We start from the raw sequence: 19,851 nt of genomic DNA on the forward strand, positions 1-19,851 counted from the left end.
TGGGGTGTTGGGGTGGATTTATCCCCAAAGCCAGAGGGGGGACAGAATTCCAGCCTCGCTCCTGCCCCGCTCCAGAGGATCCGAGGGATGCAGAGCTCAGGAAAACTCCTGGGAATTTTTCCCCCCACACTCCAAGAGCCCTGAAGGTAAAATCAGGAATCCCAGTCCTGGCTTTGGTGGGAGCTGTCCCTCTCCCAGCTTTTCCAGGGATTTGGGAAGCTGCAGCACAAACCCCGCAGGGATTTCCCTCCTCCAGGGGATCCAGGAGTGAAATTTTCCAGCTTCCCAAGGAATCCAATCCAATCCCGGGATAAACTTCAATTTTTGGGGAAAGCTGCTGGGATCCAGCTCCCCTTCTCCAGCCAGGAGAAATCCCAAAGGTTTCCATGGATGGAGGGAAATCCCTGCTCCCAGCTGGAATTGGGAGGGATTATTCTGGATCATTCCCTGCCCTGCTGGATGCACAGGAAACCCCCAGGGAAGAGGAATTATCCCGGATTTTTCAGCTGGGTTTGGAATTTGGGAAGCCTGGGAAGGGGAGGAAAAAGCAGGAATGGCCTGGGATGGATCCAGGCCTGGAGCTGGGAATAAAGGGTGAAGGGATTGTCCCAAAGGGACCCAAAAATCAACAGTCCAGGAGTTTATTCCCATTATTCCAGGGACTCAGCTGCTTCTGGCATTCCCAGAAATCCCCAAATCCTACAAATCCCAAAGGAAAGACCCCCCAGGCCCTGTGATCCAAGAGGGATTTGGCTCCTCGGATTCTCCGAGGTTTTCATCCCAAACCTTGATCCAGAGGAGATCCAGGTGCTCCCAAAAACCCAGGGAACATCCCCAAAAATTCCAGCTGGGAGCAAAGAAACTGGGATTGGCTTGGAATTGGAATAAATGGGATAGATGGGAAAATGGAATTAATGGGGTAACTGGAATAAATAATGGGATTAATGGGATAAATAATGGGATAAATAACAATGGGATAAATGGAACAAATGGGATCATTCCCAGCAATTCATGGCTCAGGAGTGGCCACAGCCCAAATGCCATTCCCAGTTTTCCAAGCTGGAATTCCAGGATGGTGCCTGAGGCTCTCCCCAATCCCAGCAGCAGGAATTCCTCCCATGGATTTGCAATAAAAACCCCCAAACTTTGGGATCCAAAACCAGGGAAAATGAAGATGGAATCCACGGGATTGGGGGAATTTCTTGTTGGCTCTCCAAGGAATCTTTTTGCTTTTCCAAGGGAAACTTGGATTTGATAATTCCATTACTGCACCAGCATGGGAAGGGTTGGAAAAATCACCTAAAAAGGGATTTGGGATCCTGAAAAGGGATTTGGGAATCCTGAAAAGGGATTTGGGATCCTGAAAAGGGATTTGGGAATCCTAAACAGGGACTTGGGATCCTGAAAAGGGATTTGGGATCCCTAAATTGTCCCACAAAACCTTTTTCCTGCCATTCCCAGGGATGAATCCCACAAAAACCCCTCTGGGGCTTCCCTGAGCTTCCACAATTTCACATTTCTGGGAATCCCAGCCCCAAAGTTGGGATGAGAGCAGCGGGGTTTGGGATTTTCGGGATAAAAGGGGAAGGGAGGAAGAAATAAAATGAAAATTAAACCCAAACCCCATAAAGTGCATTCAGCTCCAGCTCAGCATTCCCAGCCTGGATCCCGAGTGGATCCCGGGATTTTGGGAGGAATTTGCTCTTGTGGGGAAACTCTGGGATTTTCCAGGATTATTGGGAAAAAAGGAAAACCTGGAAGGGGGAGGAGAATCCCAGCTCAGACATCCAAGGACAAAGGCCCAGGTGCCCAAGGAATTCCAGGAATTCCAGCTGGGATTCAGGCCTGGAATCCCAAACCCAATCCCTGGAATCCCAATCCCAAAATGGCATTGGGGAAAGAGCTCCAAAGGGGGAGAATCAATCCCAAAATTCCCAAATTTCCAGTCCTGTTGTATTCCACAGGATCCCCAGGGAGGGGGAAACTAAATCTGGGATCAGGGAATGTCCTGGGATGTGGGAATGGGACTGGGAATGGGGGAATGGGAATGGAAATGGGATTGGGAATGGGAAAGGAATGGGATGGGAATGGGATTGGGAATGGGATTGGGAATGGAAATGGGATTGGGAATGGGAATTGGAATGGGACTTGGATTGGGAATGGAAATGGGACTGGGAACGGGACACAGCCAATCCCAGCCTGGCCTCTCCTCATTCCTGGTGTTGATCCAAAGCCTCTGGATGCTCCTGGAAAACCCTGAAAATTCCCTAAAGGAACGAGCTGTGGTGCCTCCAAGGAGCCCTGAGCTGGCTCAGTTAGGGAATTCAGTTAGGGAATACATCTAGGGAATCGTTAATTTAGGGAATCAATTAATGAATGAATGAATTAATTAATGAACAGGGAATTCATTTGCCCCCAGCAGGGCGCGCAGCTGTCACTGGAGTTATTCCCGAGGGTGGGATCCCACCCACATCCCAGGATTTGGAAATCCAGGGATTTTCCCTCCCAGTCCCCCTGCAGCCAGCAGGGAAAGGGGTCCTGGGTCATTGCAGGCTGGATCATCCAAAAGGGGATGGATGGTCCCTGCAGGGAAAAACGGGATCAAAATGGGAAAAACGGGATCAGAAATGGGATCAGAGGGGTCCCTGCAGGGAAACACGGGATCAAAATGGGAAAATTGGGATCAGAAACGGGATCAGAGGGGTCTGTGCAGGGAAAATGGGATCAAGACGGGATCAGAGCTGCTCCAGAGCACGGAATTCCCAGCTGGAATGATTCCCACTCCACAGTTATGCCATTTCTCTCCCCCCTGGCTGGATCCCACAGGGGAAATCCAGGAAAATCAGGGAATGCCACCTGGGAGGGGCTAAAATTCCACCTGGGAAACTCCAAGAAAACTCCCGGCAAAGAGGAGTTCCCGACAAATCCTATTTACAGCAGTGCCTGAAATTAAATTAACCGGGCTTTGGGGGGAGGTAGAAGAGGAGGAGAACGGCCCCGATGCCGGGGCTTTTCCCGGGAATTGCAGCTTTCCTGGCTCTGTCAGTTGTAGGAGAGGTACTGGATGAGCCGGGGCGGGATCTGCAGCTGGGAGATCTTGGCCAGGCCGCGCTGGCCGGCGGCGCGGCGCACGGCGAGCCGGCACAGCTGGGCCAGGCTCAGCGGGGTCTCTGCGGGGGGAAAAACGGGAATGGGGTCAGACTCGGGAATGGGAATGGGGATTGGATAGTGGGAATGGGGATTGGATAGTGGGAGTGTGGGGTTGGATAGTGGGAATGGGGATTGGATAGTGGGAATGGGGATTGGGTAATGGGAGTGTGGGGTCGGGCGCACGGCGAGCCGGCACAGCTGGGCCAGGCTCAGCGGGGTCTCTGTGGGGGGAAAACGGGAATGGGGTCAGACTCGGGAATGGGAATGGGGGATTGGATATTGGGAGTGGGGATTGGATAGTGGGAGTGTGGGGTTGGATAATGGGAATGGGGGATTGGATAGTGGGAATGGGGATTGGGTAATGGGAGTGTGGGGTTGGATAATGGGAGTGTGGGGTCGGGCGCACGGCGAGCCGGCACAGCTGGGCCAGGCTCAGCGGGGTCTCTGTGGGGGAAAACGGGAATGGGGTCAGACTCGGGAATGGGAATGGAGATTGGATAATGGGAATGGGGATTGGATAGTGGGAGTGTGGGATTGGATAATGGGAGTGGGGGGTCAGGCGCACGGCGAGCCGGCACAGCTGGGCCAGGCTCAGCGGGGTCTCTGTGGGGGAAAATGGGAATGGGGTCAGACTCGGGAATGGGAATGGGGGATTGGATAGTGGGAATGGGGATTGGATAATGGGAATGGGGATTGGATAGTGGGAGTGTGGGATTGGATAATGGGAATGTGGGGTCGGGCGCACGGCGAGCCGGCACAGCTGGGCCAGGCTCAGCGGGGTCTCTGTTGGGGGGAAAAACGGGAATGGGGTCAGAGATGGGAATGGGAATGGGGGATTGGATAGTGGGAGTGTGGGGTTGGATAGTGGGAGTGTGGGGTTGGATAGTGGGAATGGGGATTGGATAATGGGAATGGGGATTGGGTAATGGGAGTGTGGGGTCGGGCGCACGGCGAGCCGGCACAGCTGGGCCAGGCACGGGGGGGTCTCTGTGGGGGAAAAACGGGAATGGGGTCAGAGATGGGAATGGGGGAATGGATAATGGGGTTGGGGGGTCAGGAATGGGAATGTGGGGTCAGAAACGGGGTCAGAAAGGGGAATACGGGATCAGAAATGGAATAAAAATGGGAACATGGGATCAGAAATGGGATCAGAAAGGGGAATGTGGGATCAGAGACAGGGTCAGAAATGGGAACATGGGATCAGAAATGGGATAAAACCAGGAATAGGGGATCAGAAACGGGATAAAAACGGGATCAGAAACAGGACATGGGATCAGAAAGGGGAAAAACATGGGATCAGAAATGGGATAAAAATGTGATCAGAAACGGGAAAATGGGACCAGAAAGGGAATTTGATGACCAAATTCCCAAGACAAAGGGGATTAGATGTCCCAATTCCCAGGGCAAAGGGGATTAGATGGCCAAATTCCCAGGACAAAGGGGATTGGATGGCTGAATTCCCAGGACAAAGAGGATTAGATGGCCAAATTCCCAGGACAAAGGGGATTTTTGATGACCAAATTCCCAGGACAAAGGGCATTTTTGATGACCAAATTCCCAGGACAAAGGGGATTAGATGGCCAAATTCCCAGGACAAAGGGGATTAGATGGCCAAATTCCCAGGACAAAGGGGATTAGATGGCCAAATTCCCAGGACAAAGGGGATTTTTGATGACCAAATTCCCAGGACAAAGGGGATTTTTGATGACCAAATTCCCAGGACAAAGGGGATTAGATGGCCGAATTCCCAGGACAAAGGGGATTGGCTGGCCAAATTCCCAGGACAAAGGGGATTAGATGGCCAAATTCCCAATAAAAAGGCGATTTGATGGCCAAATTCCCAGGACAAAGGGGATTTTAGATGGCCAAATTCCCAGGACAAAGGGGATTTTTGATGACCAAATTCCCAGCACAAAGGGGATTGGCTGGCCGAATTCCCAGGACAAAGGGGATTGGATGTCCCAATTCCCAGGACAAAGGGGATTAGCTGGCCGAATTCCCAGGACAAAGGGCATTCCCACTCACTCTCATAGAACTCGAAGCACTTGGCGGCGGGGCTGCTGCTCCAGGTGTAATCCGAGGGTTTCTTGCCCCGGTTGTCCCGGGCGTAGATGTTGCCCCCGAACTCCACCAGCAGCTCCACCAGGTCCGCGTTCCTCACCTTGGCCGCGTGGTGCAGCGCCGTCTCGTGCAGCTTGGCCGCGTTGACGTTGGCTCCTGGGCACGGCACAGGGAATTCCGGGTGGGAAAGGAGATAAATCCCAACAGGGAAAGGAAAGCCGGGTGGGAAAGGGGATAAATCCAGCCAGGGAAAGGAAAGGCAGGTGGGAAAGGGGATAAATCCCAACAGGGAAAGGAAAGGCAGGTGGGAAAAGGGATAAATCCCAACAGGGAAAGGAAAGCCGGGTGGGAAAGGGGATAAATCCCAACAGGGAAAGGAAAGGCAGCTGGGAAAAGGGGTAAATCCCAACAGGGAAAGGAAATCCAGGTGGGAAAGGGGATAAATCCCAACAGGGAAAGGAAAGGCAGGTGGGAAAGGGGATAAATCCCAACAGGGAAAGGAAATCCAGGTGGGAAAAGGGATAAATGCAGCCAGGGAAAGGAAATCCAGGTGGGAAAAGGGATAAATCCAGCCAGGGAAAGGAAAGGCAGCTGGGAAAAGGGATAAATCCAGCCAGGGAAAGGAAATCCAGGTGGGAAAGGGGATAAATCCCAACAGGGAAAGGAAATCCAGGTGGGAAAGGGGATAAATCCCAACAGGGAAAGGAAAGGCAGGTGGGAAAGGGATAAATCCCAACAGGGAAAGGAAAGGCAGCTGGGACTGGGATAAATCCCAACAGGGAAAGGAAAGGCAGGTGGGAAAGGGGATAAATCCCAACAGGGAAAGGAAAGGCAGGTGGGAAAAGGGATAAATCCCAACAGGGAAAGGAAAGCCGGGTGGGAAAGGGGATAAATCCCAACAGGGAAAGAAATCCAGGTGGGAAAGGGGATAAATCCCAACAGGGAAAGGAAAGTCGGGTGGGAAAAGGGATAAATCCAGCCAGGGAAAGGAAAGGCAGCTGGGACTGGGATAAATCCCAACAGGGAAAGGAAAGGCAGCTGGGAAAAGGGGTAAATCCCAACAGGAAAAGGAAAGGCAGCTGGGACTGGGATAAATCCCAACAGGGAAAGGAAATCCAGGTGGAAAAGGGGATAAATCCCAACAGGGAAATGAAAGGCAGCTGGGAAAAGGGGTAAATCCCAACAGGGAAAGGAAAGCCGGGTGGGAAAAGGGATAAATGCAGCCAGGGAAAGGAAAGCTGGGTGGGAAAGGGATAAATCCCAACAGGGAAAGGAAAGGCAGGTGGGAAAAGGGATAAATCCCAACAGGGAAAGGAAAGCCAGGTGGGAAAGGGGGTAAATCCCAACAGGGAAAGGAAAGCCGGGTGGGAAAGGGGATAAATCCCAACAGGGAAAGGAAATCCAGGTGGGAAAAGGGATAAATGCAGCCAGGGAAAGGAAATCCAGGTGGGAAAAGGGATAAATCCAGCCAGGGAAAGGAAAGGCAGCTGGGAAAAGGGATAAATCCCAACAGGGAAAGGAAATCCAGGTGGGAAAGGGGATAAATCCCAACAGGGAAAGGAAATCCAGGTGGGAAAGGGGATAAATCCCAACAGGGAAAGGAAATCCAGGTGGGACTGGGATAAATCCCAACAGGGAAAGGAAATCCAGGTGGGAAAGGGGATAAATCCCAACAGGGAAAGGAAAGGCAGCTGGGACTGGGATAAATCCCAACAGGGAAAGGAAAGGCAGCTGGGACTGGGATAAATCCCAACAGGGAAAGGAAAGGCAGGTGGGAAAGGGGATAAATCCCAACAGGGAAAGGAAATCCAGGTGGGAAAAGGGATAAATGCAGCCAGGGAAAGGAAATCCAGGTGGGAAAAGGGATAAATCCAGCCAGGGAAAGGAAAGGCAGCTGGGAAAAGGGATAAATCCCAACAGGGAAAGGAAATCCAGGTGGGAAAGGGGATAAATCCCAACAGGGAAAGGAAATCCAGGTGGGAAAGGGGATAAATCCCAACAGGGAAAGGAAATCCAGGTGGGAAAGGGGATAAATCCAGCCAGGGAAAGGAAAGGCAGCTGGGACTGAGATAAATCCCAACAGGGAAAGGAAAGCCGGGTGGGAAAGGGGATAAATCCCAACAGGGAAAGGAAAGCTGGGTGGGAAAGGGGATAAATGCAGCCAGGGAAAGGAAAGCCGGGTGGGAAAAGGGGATTTAGCCAGGGAAAAGGGAATCTGGGCAGGGAAATGGAAATTTATCTCAAGGAAAAGGGAATTTAACCAGGAAAAAGGGGATTTGGCCAGGGAAAAGGGGATTTATCCAGGGAAAAGGAAATCCTGGCATGGAAAAGGGACTCTAGCCAGGGAAAGGGGAATTTAGCCAGGAAAAAGGAAATTGAGGCAGGGAAAAGGGAATCTGGGCAGGGAAAGGAAATTTATCCAGGGAAAAGGGAATTTATCCAAGGAAAAAGGGATCAGAACCGGGAACAGAAATGGGACCGGGAATGGGATCGGGAATGGGATCAGGAATGGGATCAGGAATGGGATCAGGAATGGGATCAGGAATGGGGCCGGGAATGGGACTGGGAATGGGACCGGGAATGGGACCAGGAATGGGACCAGGAATGGGATCAGGAATGGGACCAGGAATAGGATCAGGAACGGGATCAGGAATGGGACCAGGAGTGGGATCAGCAATGGGATCAGCAATGGGATCAGGATTGGGATCAGGAATGGGGCCAGGAATGGGATCAGCAATGGGATCAGGAATGGGACCAGGAATAGGATCAGGAATGGGATCAGGAATGGGACCGGGAATGGGACTGGGAATGGGACCGGGAATGGGATCAGGAATAGGATCAGGAATGGGATCAGGAATGGGATCAGGAATGGGACCAGGAATAGGATCAGGAATGGGGCCAGGAATGGGATCAGCAGTGGGACCAGGAAGGGGACCGGGAATGGGACCAGCAATGGGATCAGGAAGGGGATCAGGAATGGGATCGGCAATGGGATCAGGAATGGGATCAGGATTGGGATCAGGAATGGGGCCAGGAATGGGATCAAGAATGGGACCATGAATAGGATCAGGAATGGGACCGGGAATGGGACTGGGAATGGGACCAGGAATGGGATCAGGAATGGGATCAGGAATCGCCTTAGGAATGGGACCAGGAAGGGGATCAGGAATGGGATCAGGAATGGGATCGGCAATGGGATCAGGATTGGGATCAGCAGTGGGACCAGGAATGGGACCAGGAAAGGGACCAGGAGTGGGACCAGCCGTGTGCCCAGAGGGGCGTGTGCCGGGAGCCGTCTCCCAGCGCAATTCCCGGGGCCGCACCAGCCTGGAGGAGCAGCTTGGCGCAGTCCAGGTGCTCGCGGGCGCAGGCCACGTGCAGGGGCGTCCCGAAGTGGCAGTCGTGCGCCTCCAGGTTGGCGCCCACCTCGATCAGGAGCTGCACGCACTCCGGGCTGCCTGCGGGCACACCGGGAATTCCCGGTGAACACCGGGAATCCCCAGTGAACAACGGGAATTCCCAACGAACACCGGGAATTCCCAGTGAACACCGGGAATTCCCAACGAACACCGGGAATTCCCAGTGAACATCGGGAATCCCCAGTGAACACCGGGAATTCCTAATGAACACCGGGAATTCACAATGAACACCGGGAATCCCCAATGAACACCAGGAATTCCTAATGAAAACCGGGAATTCCCAGTGAACACCGGGAATCCCCAGTGAACACCAGGAATTCCCAATGAACAGCGCGAATCCCCAACGAACACCGGGAATTCCCAATGAAAACTGGGAATCCCCAGTGAAAACCGGGAATTCCCAATGAACACCGAGAATTCCCAATGAAAACTGGGAATTCCCAATGAACACCGGGAATTCCCAATGAAAACTGGGAATTCCCAATGAACACCGGGAATCCCCAATGAACACCAGGAATCCCCAATGAAATCCAGGAATTCCCACTGAAAACTGGGAATTCCCACTGAACACCAGGAATTCCTAATGAAAACCAGGAATTCCCAATGAACACCAGGAATCCCCAATGAACACCAGGAATTCCCAATGAACACCGCGAATCCCCAATGAAAACTGGGAATTCCCAATGAACACCAGGAATTCCCAACGAACACCAGGAATTCCCAATGAAAACTGGGAATTCCCAATGAACACCGGGAATTCCCAATGAAAACTGGGAATTCCCAATGAACACCAGGAATTCCCAATGAAAACTGGGAATTCCCACTGAACACCGCGAATCCCCAATGAAAACTGGGAATTCCCAATGAAAACTGGGAATTCCCAATGAACACCGGGAATTCCCAACGAACACCGGGAATTCCCAATGAAAACTGGGAATTCCCAATGAACACCGGGAATTCCCACTGAAAACTGGGAATTCCTAATGAAAACTGGTAATTCCCAATGATCACCAGGAATTCCCAACGAACACCGGGAATTCCCAATGAAAACTGGGAATTCCCAACGAACATCAGGAATTCCCAATGAAAACTGGCAATTCCCAATGAAAACTGGGAATTCCCAACCTATCAGGATGGAACTCCCACTGAAAACCAGGAAAATCCCACTGAAAACTGGGAATTCCCACTGAAAACCAGGAATTCCCAATGAACACCGGGAATTCCCACTGAAAACCGGGAATTCCCAATGAACACCGGGAATTCCCAACCTATCAGGATGGAACTCCCACTGAAAACCAGGAAAATCCCACTGAAAACTGGGAATTCCCACTGAAAACTGTGAATTCCCACTGACAACCAGGAATTCCTGCCCCAATGGGATGGAATTTCCACTGGAAACTGGGAATCCCCAATGAAAACCATGAAAATCCCACTGAAAACTAGGAATTCCCAATGAAAACTGTGAATTCCCACTGAAAACCAGGAATTCCTGCCCCAACAGAATGGAATTCCCATTGAAAACCAGAAAAATCCCACTGAAATCTGGGATTTCCCTCAGAAAACTGGGAATTCCTGCTGAAACCTGAGAATTTCTGCTGAAAACCAGGAATTCCCACTGAAAACTGGGAATTCCCACCCCACTGGGATGGAATTCCCAGTGAAAACCAGGAATTCCTGCTCTGCTGGGAGAAATGGGATCAGAGGGATCCCTGCAGGGAAAAATGGGATCAGAAATGGGAAAAATGAGATCAGCAATGGGATCAGCAATGGGATCAGAGTGGGATCAGACTGGAATCAGCAATGGGATCAGACCGGGATCAGACTGGGATCAGACTGGAATCAGCAATGGGATCAGACCGGGATCAGACTGGGATCGGACTGGGATCGGACTGGGATCGGACTGGGATCAGCAATGGGATCAGCCTGGGATGAGACTGGGATGAGACTGGGATCAGCAATGGGATCAGCCTGGGATCAGCAATGGGATCAGAGTGGGATGAGACTGGGATGAGACTGGGATCAGACTGTGATCATCAATGGGATCAGAGTGGGATCAGCAATGGGATCAGACTGGGATCAGCAATGGGATCAGACTGGGATCAGCAATTGGATCAGCAATGGGATCAGTAATGGGATCAGCAAAGGGATCAGCAATGGGATCAGCAATGGGATCAGACTGGGATCAGAGTGGGATCAGCCGGGGATCCCTGCAGGATTCTCTCCTCCTTCCCAGCTGGCAGCCCCCGAGCACCAGCAGAGCTTGCTCAGTGCTCGCTCACATGAGGAGCTGGGGGGCTTCTGTCCCATTCCAAGCTGCAAACACCCATGGAATGGCCCAGGAATTCTCCTGGAACTGCCCTGGAATGACCCTCAAATGACCCTGGAATTGCCCTGGAATGACCCGGGAATGGCCTTGGAATGATCCAGGAATTGTCTTGGAATAACCCTGGAATGGCCATGAAATGACCCTGAAATTAATGACCCTGGAAGTGCCCTTGAATGACCCTCGAATCGCCCTGGAATTCTCCTGGAATGACCCTGGAATGACCTGGAACTGCCCTGGAATAACCCTGGGATTCTCCTGGAATAACCCCAGAATTGCCCTGGAATGACTCTGGAATTGACCTGGAATTACCCTGGAATGGCCCTGAAATTGACCTGAAATTCTCCTGGAATTGCCCTGAAATTACCCTGGAACTACTCTCGAATGACCGTGGAATTACCCAGGAATGACCCTGAAATTACTCTGGAATTGCCCTGAATGCCCCTGGAATTGCCCTGAATGACCCTGGAGTGACCCAGGAATTGCCCTGGAACAACCCTGGAATGACCCAGGAACTGTCCCAGGACTGCTCCTGGAATGACCCTGGAATTGCCGTGAAACAACCCTGGAATGACCCAGGAATTGCCCCAGGAATTGCCCTGGAACAACCCTGGAATGACCCAGGAATTGCCCCAGGAATTGCCCTGGAATGACCCTGGAACAACCCTGGAATGACCCAGGAATTGCCCCAGGAATTGCCCTGGAATGACCCAGGAACTGCCCAGGAATGCCCCAGGAACGCCCCTGGAATTGCCCTGGAATGACCCTGGAACTGCCCTGGAACTGCCCTGGAATGACCCAGGAATGCCCCCGGAATGCCGCAGGAATGCCCCAGGAATGACTCACAAATTGCCCAGCAATGCCCCTGGAATGTCCCTGGAACAACCCTGGAACGACCCAGGAATTGCCCTGGAATGACCCTGGAATTGCCCAGGAATGCCCAGAAATGCCCCAGGAACACCCCAGGAATTGCCCTGGAACAACCCTGGAATGACCCAGGAACTGCCCCAGGAATTGCCCTGGAATGACCCTGGAACAACCCTGGAATGACCCAGGAATTGCCCCAGGAATTGCCCTGGAATCACCCAGGAACTGCCCAGGAATGCCCCAGGAACGCCCCTGGAACAACCCTGGAACAACCCAGGAATTGCCCTGGAATGACACTGGAATTGCCCCAGGAATTGCCCCAGGAATGCCGCAGGAATGCCCCAGGAATGACTCACAAATTGCCCAGCAATGCCCCTGGAATGTCCCTGGAACAACCCAGGAATTGCCCTGGAATGACCCTGGAATTGCCCCAGGAATTGCCCCAGGAATGCCCCAGGAATGCCCCAGGAATGACTCACAAATTGCCCAGCAATGCCCCTGGAATGTCCCTGGAATGCCCCTGGAACACCCCTGGGACGCCCCAGGAATGCCCCTGGAATTGCCCAAGAATGCCCCAGGAATGCCCCAAGAATGACTCACAAATTGCCCAGCAATGCCCCTGGAATGTCCCTGGAACAACCCTGGAACAACCCAGGAATTGCCCTGGAATTGCCCTGGAATTGCCCAGGAATGCCCAGAAATGCCCCAGGACCACCCCAGGAATTGCCCGGGAATGCCCAGGAACGCCCCAGGCATGCCCTGGAGCGCCCCTGGAGCGGCCCCGGAGGCGCGGCGCGGCGGTTACCGTTCATGCAGGCCTCGTGCAGCGGCGAGGCGGTGAACAGCGGCGGGTTGACCTTGGCGCCGTGCGACAGCAGCACCCGCACGCACTCGAGGCTGCCCGAGGCGGCCGCGTCGCACAGCGGCGTGCTGCCGTCGATGTTCCGCGCGTCCACCTGCCCCCGCGGCCCGGAGAGAGGGTCAGGGAACAACGGGGGAACGGGGGGGAAATGGGGAACGGGGGGAATGGGGGAAATGGGGGAAACGGGGGAAATGGGGGAAATGGGGGAAATGGGGGAAACGGGGGAAACAGGGGAAAATGGGGAAACAAGGGAAATGGGGAAACGGGGGAAACAAGGGAAAATGGGGAAAATGGGGAAAACGGGAAAAGAAGGGGAAACAGGGAAAAACGGGGGAAACGGGGGAAACAGGGGAAACAGGGGAAAATGGGGGGAAACGGGGGAAACAGGAAAACGGGGGAAACAGGGGAAAATGGGGAAAATGGGGAAAACGGGAAAAGAAGGGGAAACGGGGAAAAACAGGGGAAACAGGAAACAGGAAAAAGGGGGAAAATGGGGGAAACAGGGGAAAATGGGGGGAAACGAGGGAAAACAGGGGAAACGGGGGAAATGGGAAAACAGGGAAAAGCAGGGGAAACGGGGGAAAATGGGGAAAACAGGGGAAAACAGGGGAAATGGGAAAACGGGAAAACAGGGGGAAACGGGAAAATGGGGAAAAGCAGGGGAAATGGGAAAATGGGGGGAAACGGGGGAAATGGGGGAAATGGGAAAACAGGGGAAACGGGGGGAAATGGGGAATATGGGAAAACAAGGGGAAACAGGGGAAAACAGGGGAAAACGGGAAACAGGGGAAAATGGGGAAAATGGGAAAACAAGGGGAAACGGGGAAAACGGGGAAAAGCAGGGGAAACAGGGGAAAATGGGGGGAAACGGGGGAAACGGGGGAAAATGGGGAAACGGGGGAAACAGGGGAAAATGGGGAAAACGGGGAAAACGGGAAAAGAAGGGGAAACAGGGAAAAACGGGGGAAACAGGGGAAACAGGAAAACGGGGGAAAATGGGGGAAACAGGGGAAACGGGAGAAAATGGGGGGAAACGGGGGAAAACGGGAAACGGGGGAAATGGGAAAACAGGGAAAAGCAGGGGAAACAGGGAAGAATGGGGAAAAACAGGGAAAAAAGGGGAAAATGGGGAAAATGGGAAAAGAAGGGGAAACAGGGGAAATGGGGGAAAACGGGGGAAACAGGGGAAAACGGGAAAACAAGGGAAAAAGCAGGGGAAACAGGGGAAAATGGGGAAAACGGGAAAACAAGGGGAAACGGGAAAATGGGGGGAAATGGGAAAACAAGGGGAAACAGGGAAAAACGGGGGAAAATGGGGGAAACAGGGGAAACGGGGGAAAATGGGGGGAAATGGGGGAAAACGGGGGAAACGGGGGAAAATGAGGGAAACGGGAAACGGGAAACAGGGAAGAATGGGGAAAAACAGAGAAAAAAGGGGAAAATGGGGAAAACGGGAAAAGAAGGGGAAACAGGGGAAATGAGGGAAAACGGGGGAAACAGGGAAAATGGGGAAAACGGGGGAAAACGGAAAAACGGGGGAAAAGCAGGTTAAAAAAGGGGATAATAGGAAAACGGGGGAAAACGGAAAAAAGGGGAAACAGGGAAAAATGGGGAAAAACAGGAAAAAAAGGGGAAAATGGGGGAAAACAGGGGAAAATGGGGGAAAACAGGGGAAAACGGAAAAACGGGGGAAAAGCAGGTTAAAAAAGGGGAAAATAGGAAAACGGGGGAAAATGGGAAAACAGGGGAAACGGGAAAAGCAGGGGAAAAAAGGGAGGAAAAACGGGGGAAAACAGGGAAAATGGGAAATGGGAAAAGCAGGTTAAAAATGGGGGAAAACAGGGGAAAACGGGAAAACGGGGGGAAAGCAGTTGAGAACAGGGGAAACAGGGAAAAACAGGGAAAAACAGGGAAAAACAGGGGAAAACAGGGGAAAACAGGGTAAAACAGGGGAAACAGGGGAAAAGCAGGGGAAATGGGAAAAATGGGAGAAAACAGGGAAAAATAGGTTAAAAATGGGAAAATAAGTTAAAAACAGAAAAAGCAGGGGAAAGCAGGTTAAAAATGGGAAAACAGGGAAAAGCAGGTTAAAAGTAGGGAAAAGTAGGGGAAAGCAAGTTAAAAGGAGGTTAGAAGTAGGTAAGAGGAGGTTAAAAGCAGGTTAAAAGCAGGGAAAAGCAAGTTATAAGAAGGGAAAAGCAGGGGAAAGCAGGTTAAAAGCAGGCAAAAGTAGGGAAAAGCAGGAAAAAGCAAGTTAAAAGGAGGGAAAAGCAGGTTAACAGCAGGGCTGTCCCTCCTGGCAGGGACTTGTGCAGAGCCACAAGGTCTCCCTGAGCCTCCTTTGCTCCAGGCTCAGCCCCTTCCCAGCTCCCTCAGCCCCTCCTGGTTCTCCAGACCCTTCCCAGCTCCCTCAGCCCCTCCTGGTTCTCCAGACCCTTCCCAACTCCCTCAGAAATTCTCCAGACCCTTCCCAGCTCCCTCAGCCCCTCCTGGTTCTCCAGACCCTTCCCAGCTCCCTCAGCCCCTCCTGGTTCTCCAGACCCTTCCCAGCTCCCTCAGCCCCTCCTGGTTCTCCATTCCCTTCCCAACTCCCTCAGAAATTCTCCAGACCCTTCCCAGCTCCCTCAGCCCCTCCTGGTTCTCCAGACCCTTCCCAGCTCCCTCAGCCCCTCCAGACCCTTCCCAGCTCCATTCCCTGGACCCCCTCCAGCCCCTCCAGAACCTTCTGGGACTGAATCCCCAAACCCAGAACGAGTCCCTGCAGAGCCTCCCCCATTGCCCCGCTGGATCTGACCCCACAAGCAGCCCCCAGGCGCATTCCCAGCAGGATCAGAGCGGGATGCCCACCTGGGCCCCCGCGTCCAGCAGCAGTTTGACGCACTGGGCCTGTCCCCGCAGGCTGGCCTCGTGCAGGGGCGTGATGGAGTCGTAGGTGACGGCGTTGACGCAGGCGCCGCTCTCGATCAGCCGCTGCAGCTGCGCGGCCTCCCCGCGGCGCGCGGCCTCGTGCACCGGCGTCCGCGCCGCCCAGAAACCTGGGAGCACGGGAGAGGGCGGGAAATGCCGTGGGGTTTGGGGGGAAAAAAGAGAAAAATTGTATTTTTAGTATGGACTTCACTTCTAGTGAGTCACTGATGTTCGGTGACTGCAGCTCGTAAGGTGGAAGTTCGCCCTGGCCTTGGTCTCTGGGGGATGGAAAAATCCATGTTCCATGTTGTTCTCCTGGAAATTATCAGTTGGGGAGAAAATTCCAGTTTGGGAGAAAATAGAGATTTGGGAGAATATATCCATTTGGGAGAAAATAGCAACTTGGGGGAAAACAGCAGTTTGGGAGAAAATTCCAATTTGGGGGAAATATCCAATTTGGGGGAAAATTCCAGTTTGGGGGAAAATAGCCATTTGGGAAAAAATATCCATTTAGGGGGAAATATCCATTTGGGAAATATACCAATTTGGGAGAAAAATCCAATTTGGGAGAAAATTCCAGTTTGGGAGAAAATACCAATTTTGGAGAAAATATCCATTTGGGAGAAAATATCCATTTGGGAGAAAATGCCAATTTTGGAGAAAATATCCACTTGGGAGAAAATACCAATCTGGGGGAAAACATCAGTTTTGGAGAATATACCAATTGAGGGGAAAATATCCATTTGGGAGAAAATATCCATTTGGGAGAAAATATCCATTTGGGAGAAAATTCCAGTTTGGGAGAAAATACAAATTTGGGAGAAAATATCCATTTGGGAGAAAATATCCATTTGGGAGAAAATATCCATTTTGGAGAATATACCAATTTGGGAGACAATATCTATTTTGGAGAAACCCAATTTTGCCCCTGCAGGAGGATGAAATTCCCTAAATCCATTCTGGTCTGAAATGAGGGAGCTGGAAAATCCATGGCAATAATCCCATAAAAATTACAGTTGTTCCATCCTGCCAATGGAGAAGCGAAGGATTTTTCATAAATGTTTTTCTCCTGAAAATTACCAATTTGGGAGAAAATACCAATTTGGGAAAAAATACCAATTTTGGAGAAGCCCAATTTTGCCCCTGCAGGAGGAAGAAATTCCATAAATCCATTCTGGTTTGAAATGATGGAGCTGGAAAATCCGTGGCAATAATCCCATAAAATTGACATTAATTTCATAATATCTACATAAAAACTCAGGGAAGTTTGTCAGTAAAATTGTAGATGAGGGGGGAAATGGCATCCCACAGGCAGGAATTTCTGGCTGGGAGGGAAGGGAGGAGCTGGGATGGAATTCCCAGAGAAGATGTGGTTCTTCCATCCTTGGAATTGTCCCAGGCCGGGCTGGAGAGGGCTTGGAGCAACCTGGGATGGTGCAAGGTGCTGGAACAAGGTAGGTTCCCAACCCCTCCAGCCCAAAATGTTCCATGGAGATCTGGATTCCTGGAGGAGCATGGAGAAAGAGCTGGGATCAAGGAAAAACTCAGCCTAAGTCAAAAATCCCTTCCCAAACTCTGGATTCCTGCAGGAACATGGAAAAAGAGCTGGGATCAAAGAAAAACTCAGCCTAACTCAAAAATCCTTTCCCTGACTCTGGATTCCTGCAGGAGCACAGAAAAAGAGCTGGGATCAAGCTAAAACTCAGCCCACCTCAAAAAATCCCTTCCCAAACTCTGGATTCCTGCAGGAACATGGGCTGGATGGAAGGAGAGCTGGGATCAAGGAAAATCTCAGCCTAACTCAAAAATCTCTTCCCAAACTCTGGATTCCTGCAGGAACATGGGCTGGATGGAAGGAGAGCTGGGATCAAGGAAAATCTCAGCCTAACTCAAAAATCCCTTCCCAAACTCTGGATTCCTGCAGGAACATGGGCTGGATGGAAGGAGAGCTGGGATCAAGGAAAATCTCAGCCTAAATCAAAACTCTCTTCCCAAACTCTGGATTCCTGCAGGAACATGGGTTGGATGGAAGGAGAGCTGGGATCAAGGAAAATCTCAGCCTAAATCAAAAATCCCTTCCCAAACTCTGGATTCCTGCAGGAACATGGGCTGGCTGCAAGGAGAAAGAGCTGGGACCAAGGAAAAACTCAGCCTAACTCAAAAAATCCCATCCCAAAAGTCCATGGAGCTTGGAAAAAGAATTTCCCACCTCCAACACCTTTGCTCGGCACCCAGCACGGGGCAATTCCGGCTCACTGGCACCGTGAGGTGACAAGGTCACCTTCTCTCAGGTGGGGCTGCTTTGGAGGTGGCCCTGAGTAAAACAGCTCCCTGAGTTCATGTAGGTGCTCCATAAAAAAAGAAAAAAAGGAATTCTGAGTCCCAACATTTTCACAGGGATTTTTCCCCTTGGTTTGGGAGATGCTCATTCCTTTGCCAATATCCCTGGGCAGGATGGTTTTCCTTGCCTGGAGCTCCTCGAGGTTTTTATGTCAGGGAGAGCTGCAGAGGGACTGGGGACAAGGCCTGCAGGGACAGGAGCCAGGGAATGGCTCCCACTGCCAGAGGGCAGGCATGGATGGGATCTGGGCAATGAGGAATTCCTGGCTGGGCTGGAACTGCCAGAGCAGCTGGGGCTGCCCCTGCATCCCTGCAGTGTCCCAGGCCAGGCTGGACACTGGGGCTGGAGCAGCCTGGGACACTGGGTGGTGTCCCTGCCCCGGGAATCGGGACACGAGCCCCGGGGGTGACCCGGGAGCAGCCGCTGGCCCGGCTCCGAGGTGGGAACATCCCGATCGCACGGCCCCGCAACACCGCACGCGGGGAGTTAGGAACACGGATCGTTCCTCGGGAACTGGGGAGGAACACGGATCGTTCCCCGGGAATTGGGGAGGAGCACGGATCGTTCCCCGGGAATTGGGGAGGAACACGGATCGTTCCCCGGGAATCGGGGAGGAGCACGGATCGTTCCCCGGGAATTGGGGAGGAGCACGGATCGTTCCCCGGGAATTAGGGAGGAGCACGGATCGTTCCCGTGTCCTGACGCTGTCCCGAGAGCATCCTCTTATCCCCTTCCTTGCGAGAGGCCACTCGCTCCCCAAACCGTCCCGCAACCCCCAGCAGCCATCCTTTAACCCCCAAACCCCTCTTTAACACCCAAAATCACACTCTAAACCCCAAAACCGTCCCGCAGCCCCCAAAACCCACCCTTAAACCCGCAAAGCACTCTTCGACACCCGAAATCACACTCTAGCCACCCAAGCCATCCTGCGAGCCCCAAAGCCCATCCCGCAACCCCCAAAGCCGCCGCTCCGCGCAGCTCCCGCCTATTCCCGGCGCGGCTCCATTCCCAGCTCCTTCCCCAGCCGTTCCCCGAGGGGTGCCCAGCCCGTCCCGGTGCCCACGCACTGATGTCGCCCCGCAGGGAGCCGCTGCCGCCGGGGCTCTCCATGGCCCGGCCCCGCAGAGCCGCCGCCGCGGCCTCGTCCCGTGCCGGGGCCTCCCGGGGCTGGCCGGGCCCGCCGCGGAGCACGCCGGGAGTTGTAGTGCGGGGCGGGCCGCACCGGGGACACCGGGATGGGGAACGGGGGGACTGGGGGGACTAGGATGGGGAACGGGGAGACTGGGGGGACTGGGATGGGGAACGGGGGAACTGGGGGCACTGGGATGGGGAATGGGGCACTGGGATGGGGAATGGGGTACCGGGATGGGGAACAGGGTACTGGGGGGACTGGGATGGGGAACGGGGGAACTGGGGGCACTGGGATGGGGAACAGGGTACCGGGATGGGGAACGGGGTACTGGGGGGACTGGGATGGGGAATGGGGCACTGGGATGGGGAACAGGGTACTGGGATGGGGAATGGGATACTGGGGGGACTGGGATGGGGAACGGGGAGACTGGGGGCACTGGGATGGGGAATGGGACACTGGGATGGGGAATGGGGTACTGGGTTGGGGAATGGGGTACTGGGATGGGGAATGGGATACTGGGATGGGGAATGGGGTACTGGGGGGACTGGGATGGGGAACGGGATACTGGGATGGGGAACGGGGGAACTGGGGGGACTGGGATGGGGAACAGGGGAACTGGGGGGACTGGGATGGGGAATGGGGCACTGGGATGGGGAACGGGGCACTGGGATGGGGAACAGGGGCACTGGGGGGACTGGGATGGGGAATGGGGCACTGGGATGGGGAACAGGGTACTGGGATGGGGAATGGGGTACTGGGGGGACTGGGATGGGGAACGGGGGGACTGGG

At 53.1% G+C, this 19,851-nt stretch overlaps 1 protein-coding gene across 2 annotated transcripts; it reads right to left on the reverse strand.

Annotated features, from left to right (window-relative positions):
- Positions 1 to 627: 627 nt before the first annotated feature.
- On the reverse strand, positions 628 to 19,112 carry ASB13 (ankyrin repeat and SOCS box containing 13). 2 transcript variants are annotated; one of them, XM_059847594.1, is made up of 6 exons: positions 18,998 to 19,112; positions 15,530 to 15,717; positions 12,626 to 12,776; positions 8,535 to 8,669; positions 5,176 to 5,367; positions 628 to 3,170 (listed from the first exon to the last, which is right to left on the reverse strand). In XM_059847594.1, exons 1-6 carry the CDS (start codon positions 19,038 to 19,040, stop codon positions 3,043 to 3,045), a joined length of 837 nt encoding a protein of 278 aa, XP_059703577.1. In that variant the 5' UTR covers positions 19,041 to 19,112; the 3' UTR covers positions 628 to 3,042. The 2 variants fall into 2 exon arrangements, with proteins under 2 accessions (XP_059703577.1, XP_059703576.1); XM_059847593.1 differs by lacking the exon at positions 628 to 3,170 and adding an exon at positions 3,186 to 3,933.
- Positions 19,113 to 19,851: the final 739 nt, after the last annotated feature.

The sequence above is a fragment of the Haemorhous mexicanus genome, chromosome 5 (genome assembly GCF_027477595.1).
Source record: "Haemorhous mexicanus isolate bHaeMex1 chromosome 5, bHaeMex1.pri, whole genome shotgun sequence".
NCBI lineage: Eukaryota > Metazoa > Chordata > Aves > Passeriformes > Fringillidae > Haemorhous > Haemorhous mexicanus.

Coding starts and splice junctions, on each gene's coding strand:
- ASB13 (XM_059847593.1), bottom strand. CDS start 19,040: ATGGAGAGCCCCGGCGGCAGCGGCTCCCTGCGGGGCGACATCA. Junction 12,777..15,529: donor TGCTGGACGCGGGGGCCCAG/GTGGGCATCCCG, acceptor CCGCGGGGGCAG/GTGGACGCGCGGAACATCGA. Junction 5,368..8,534: donor CAAGCTGCTCCTCCAGGCTG/GTGCGGCCCCGG, acceptor TGCCGTGCCCAG/GAGCCAACGTCAACGCGGCC.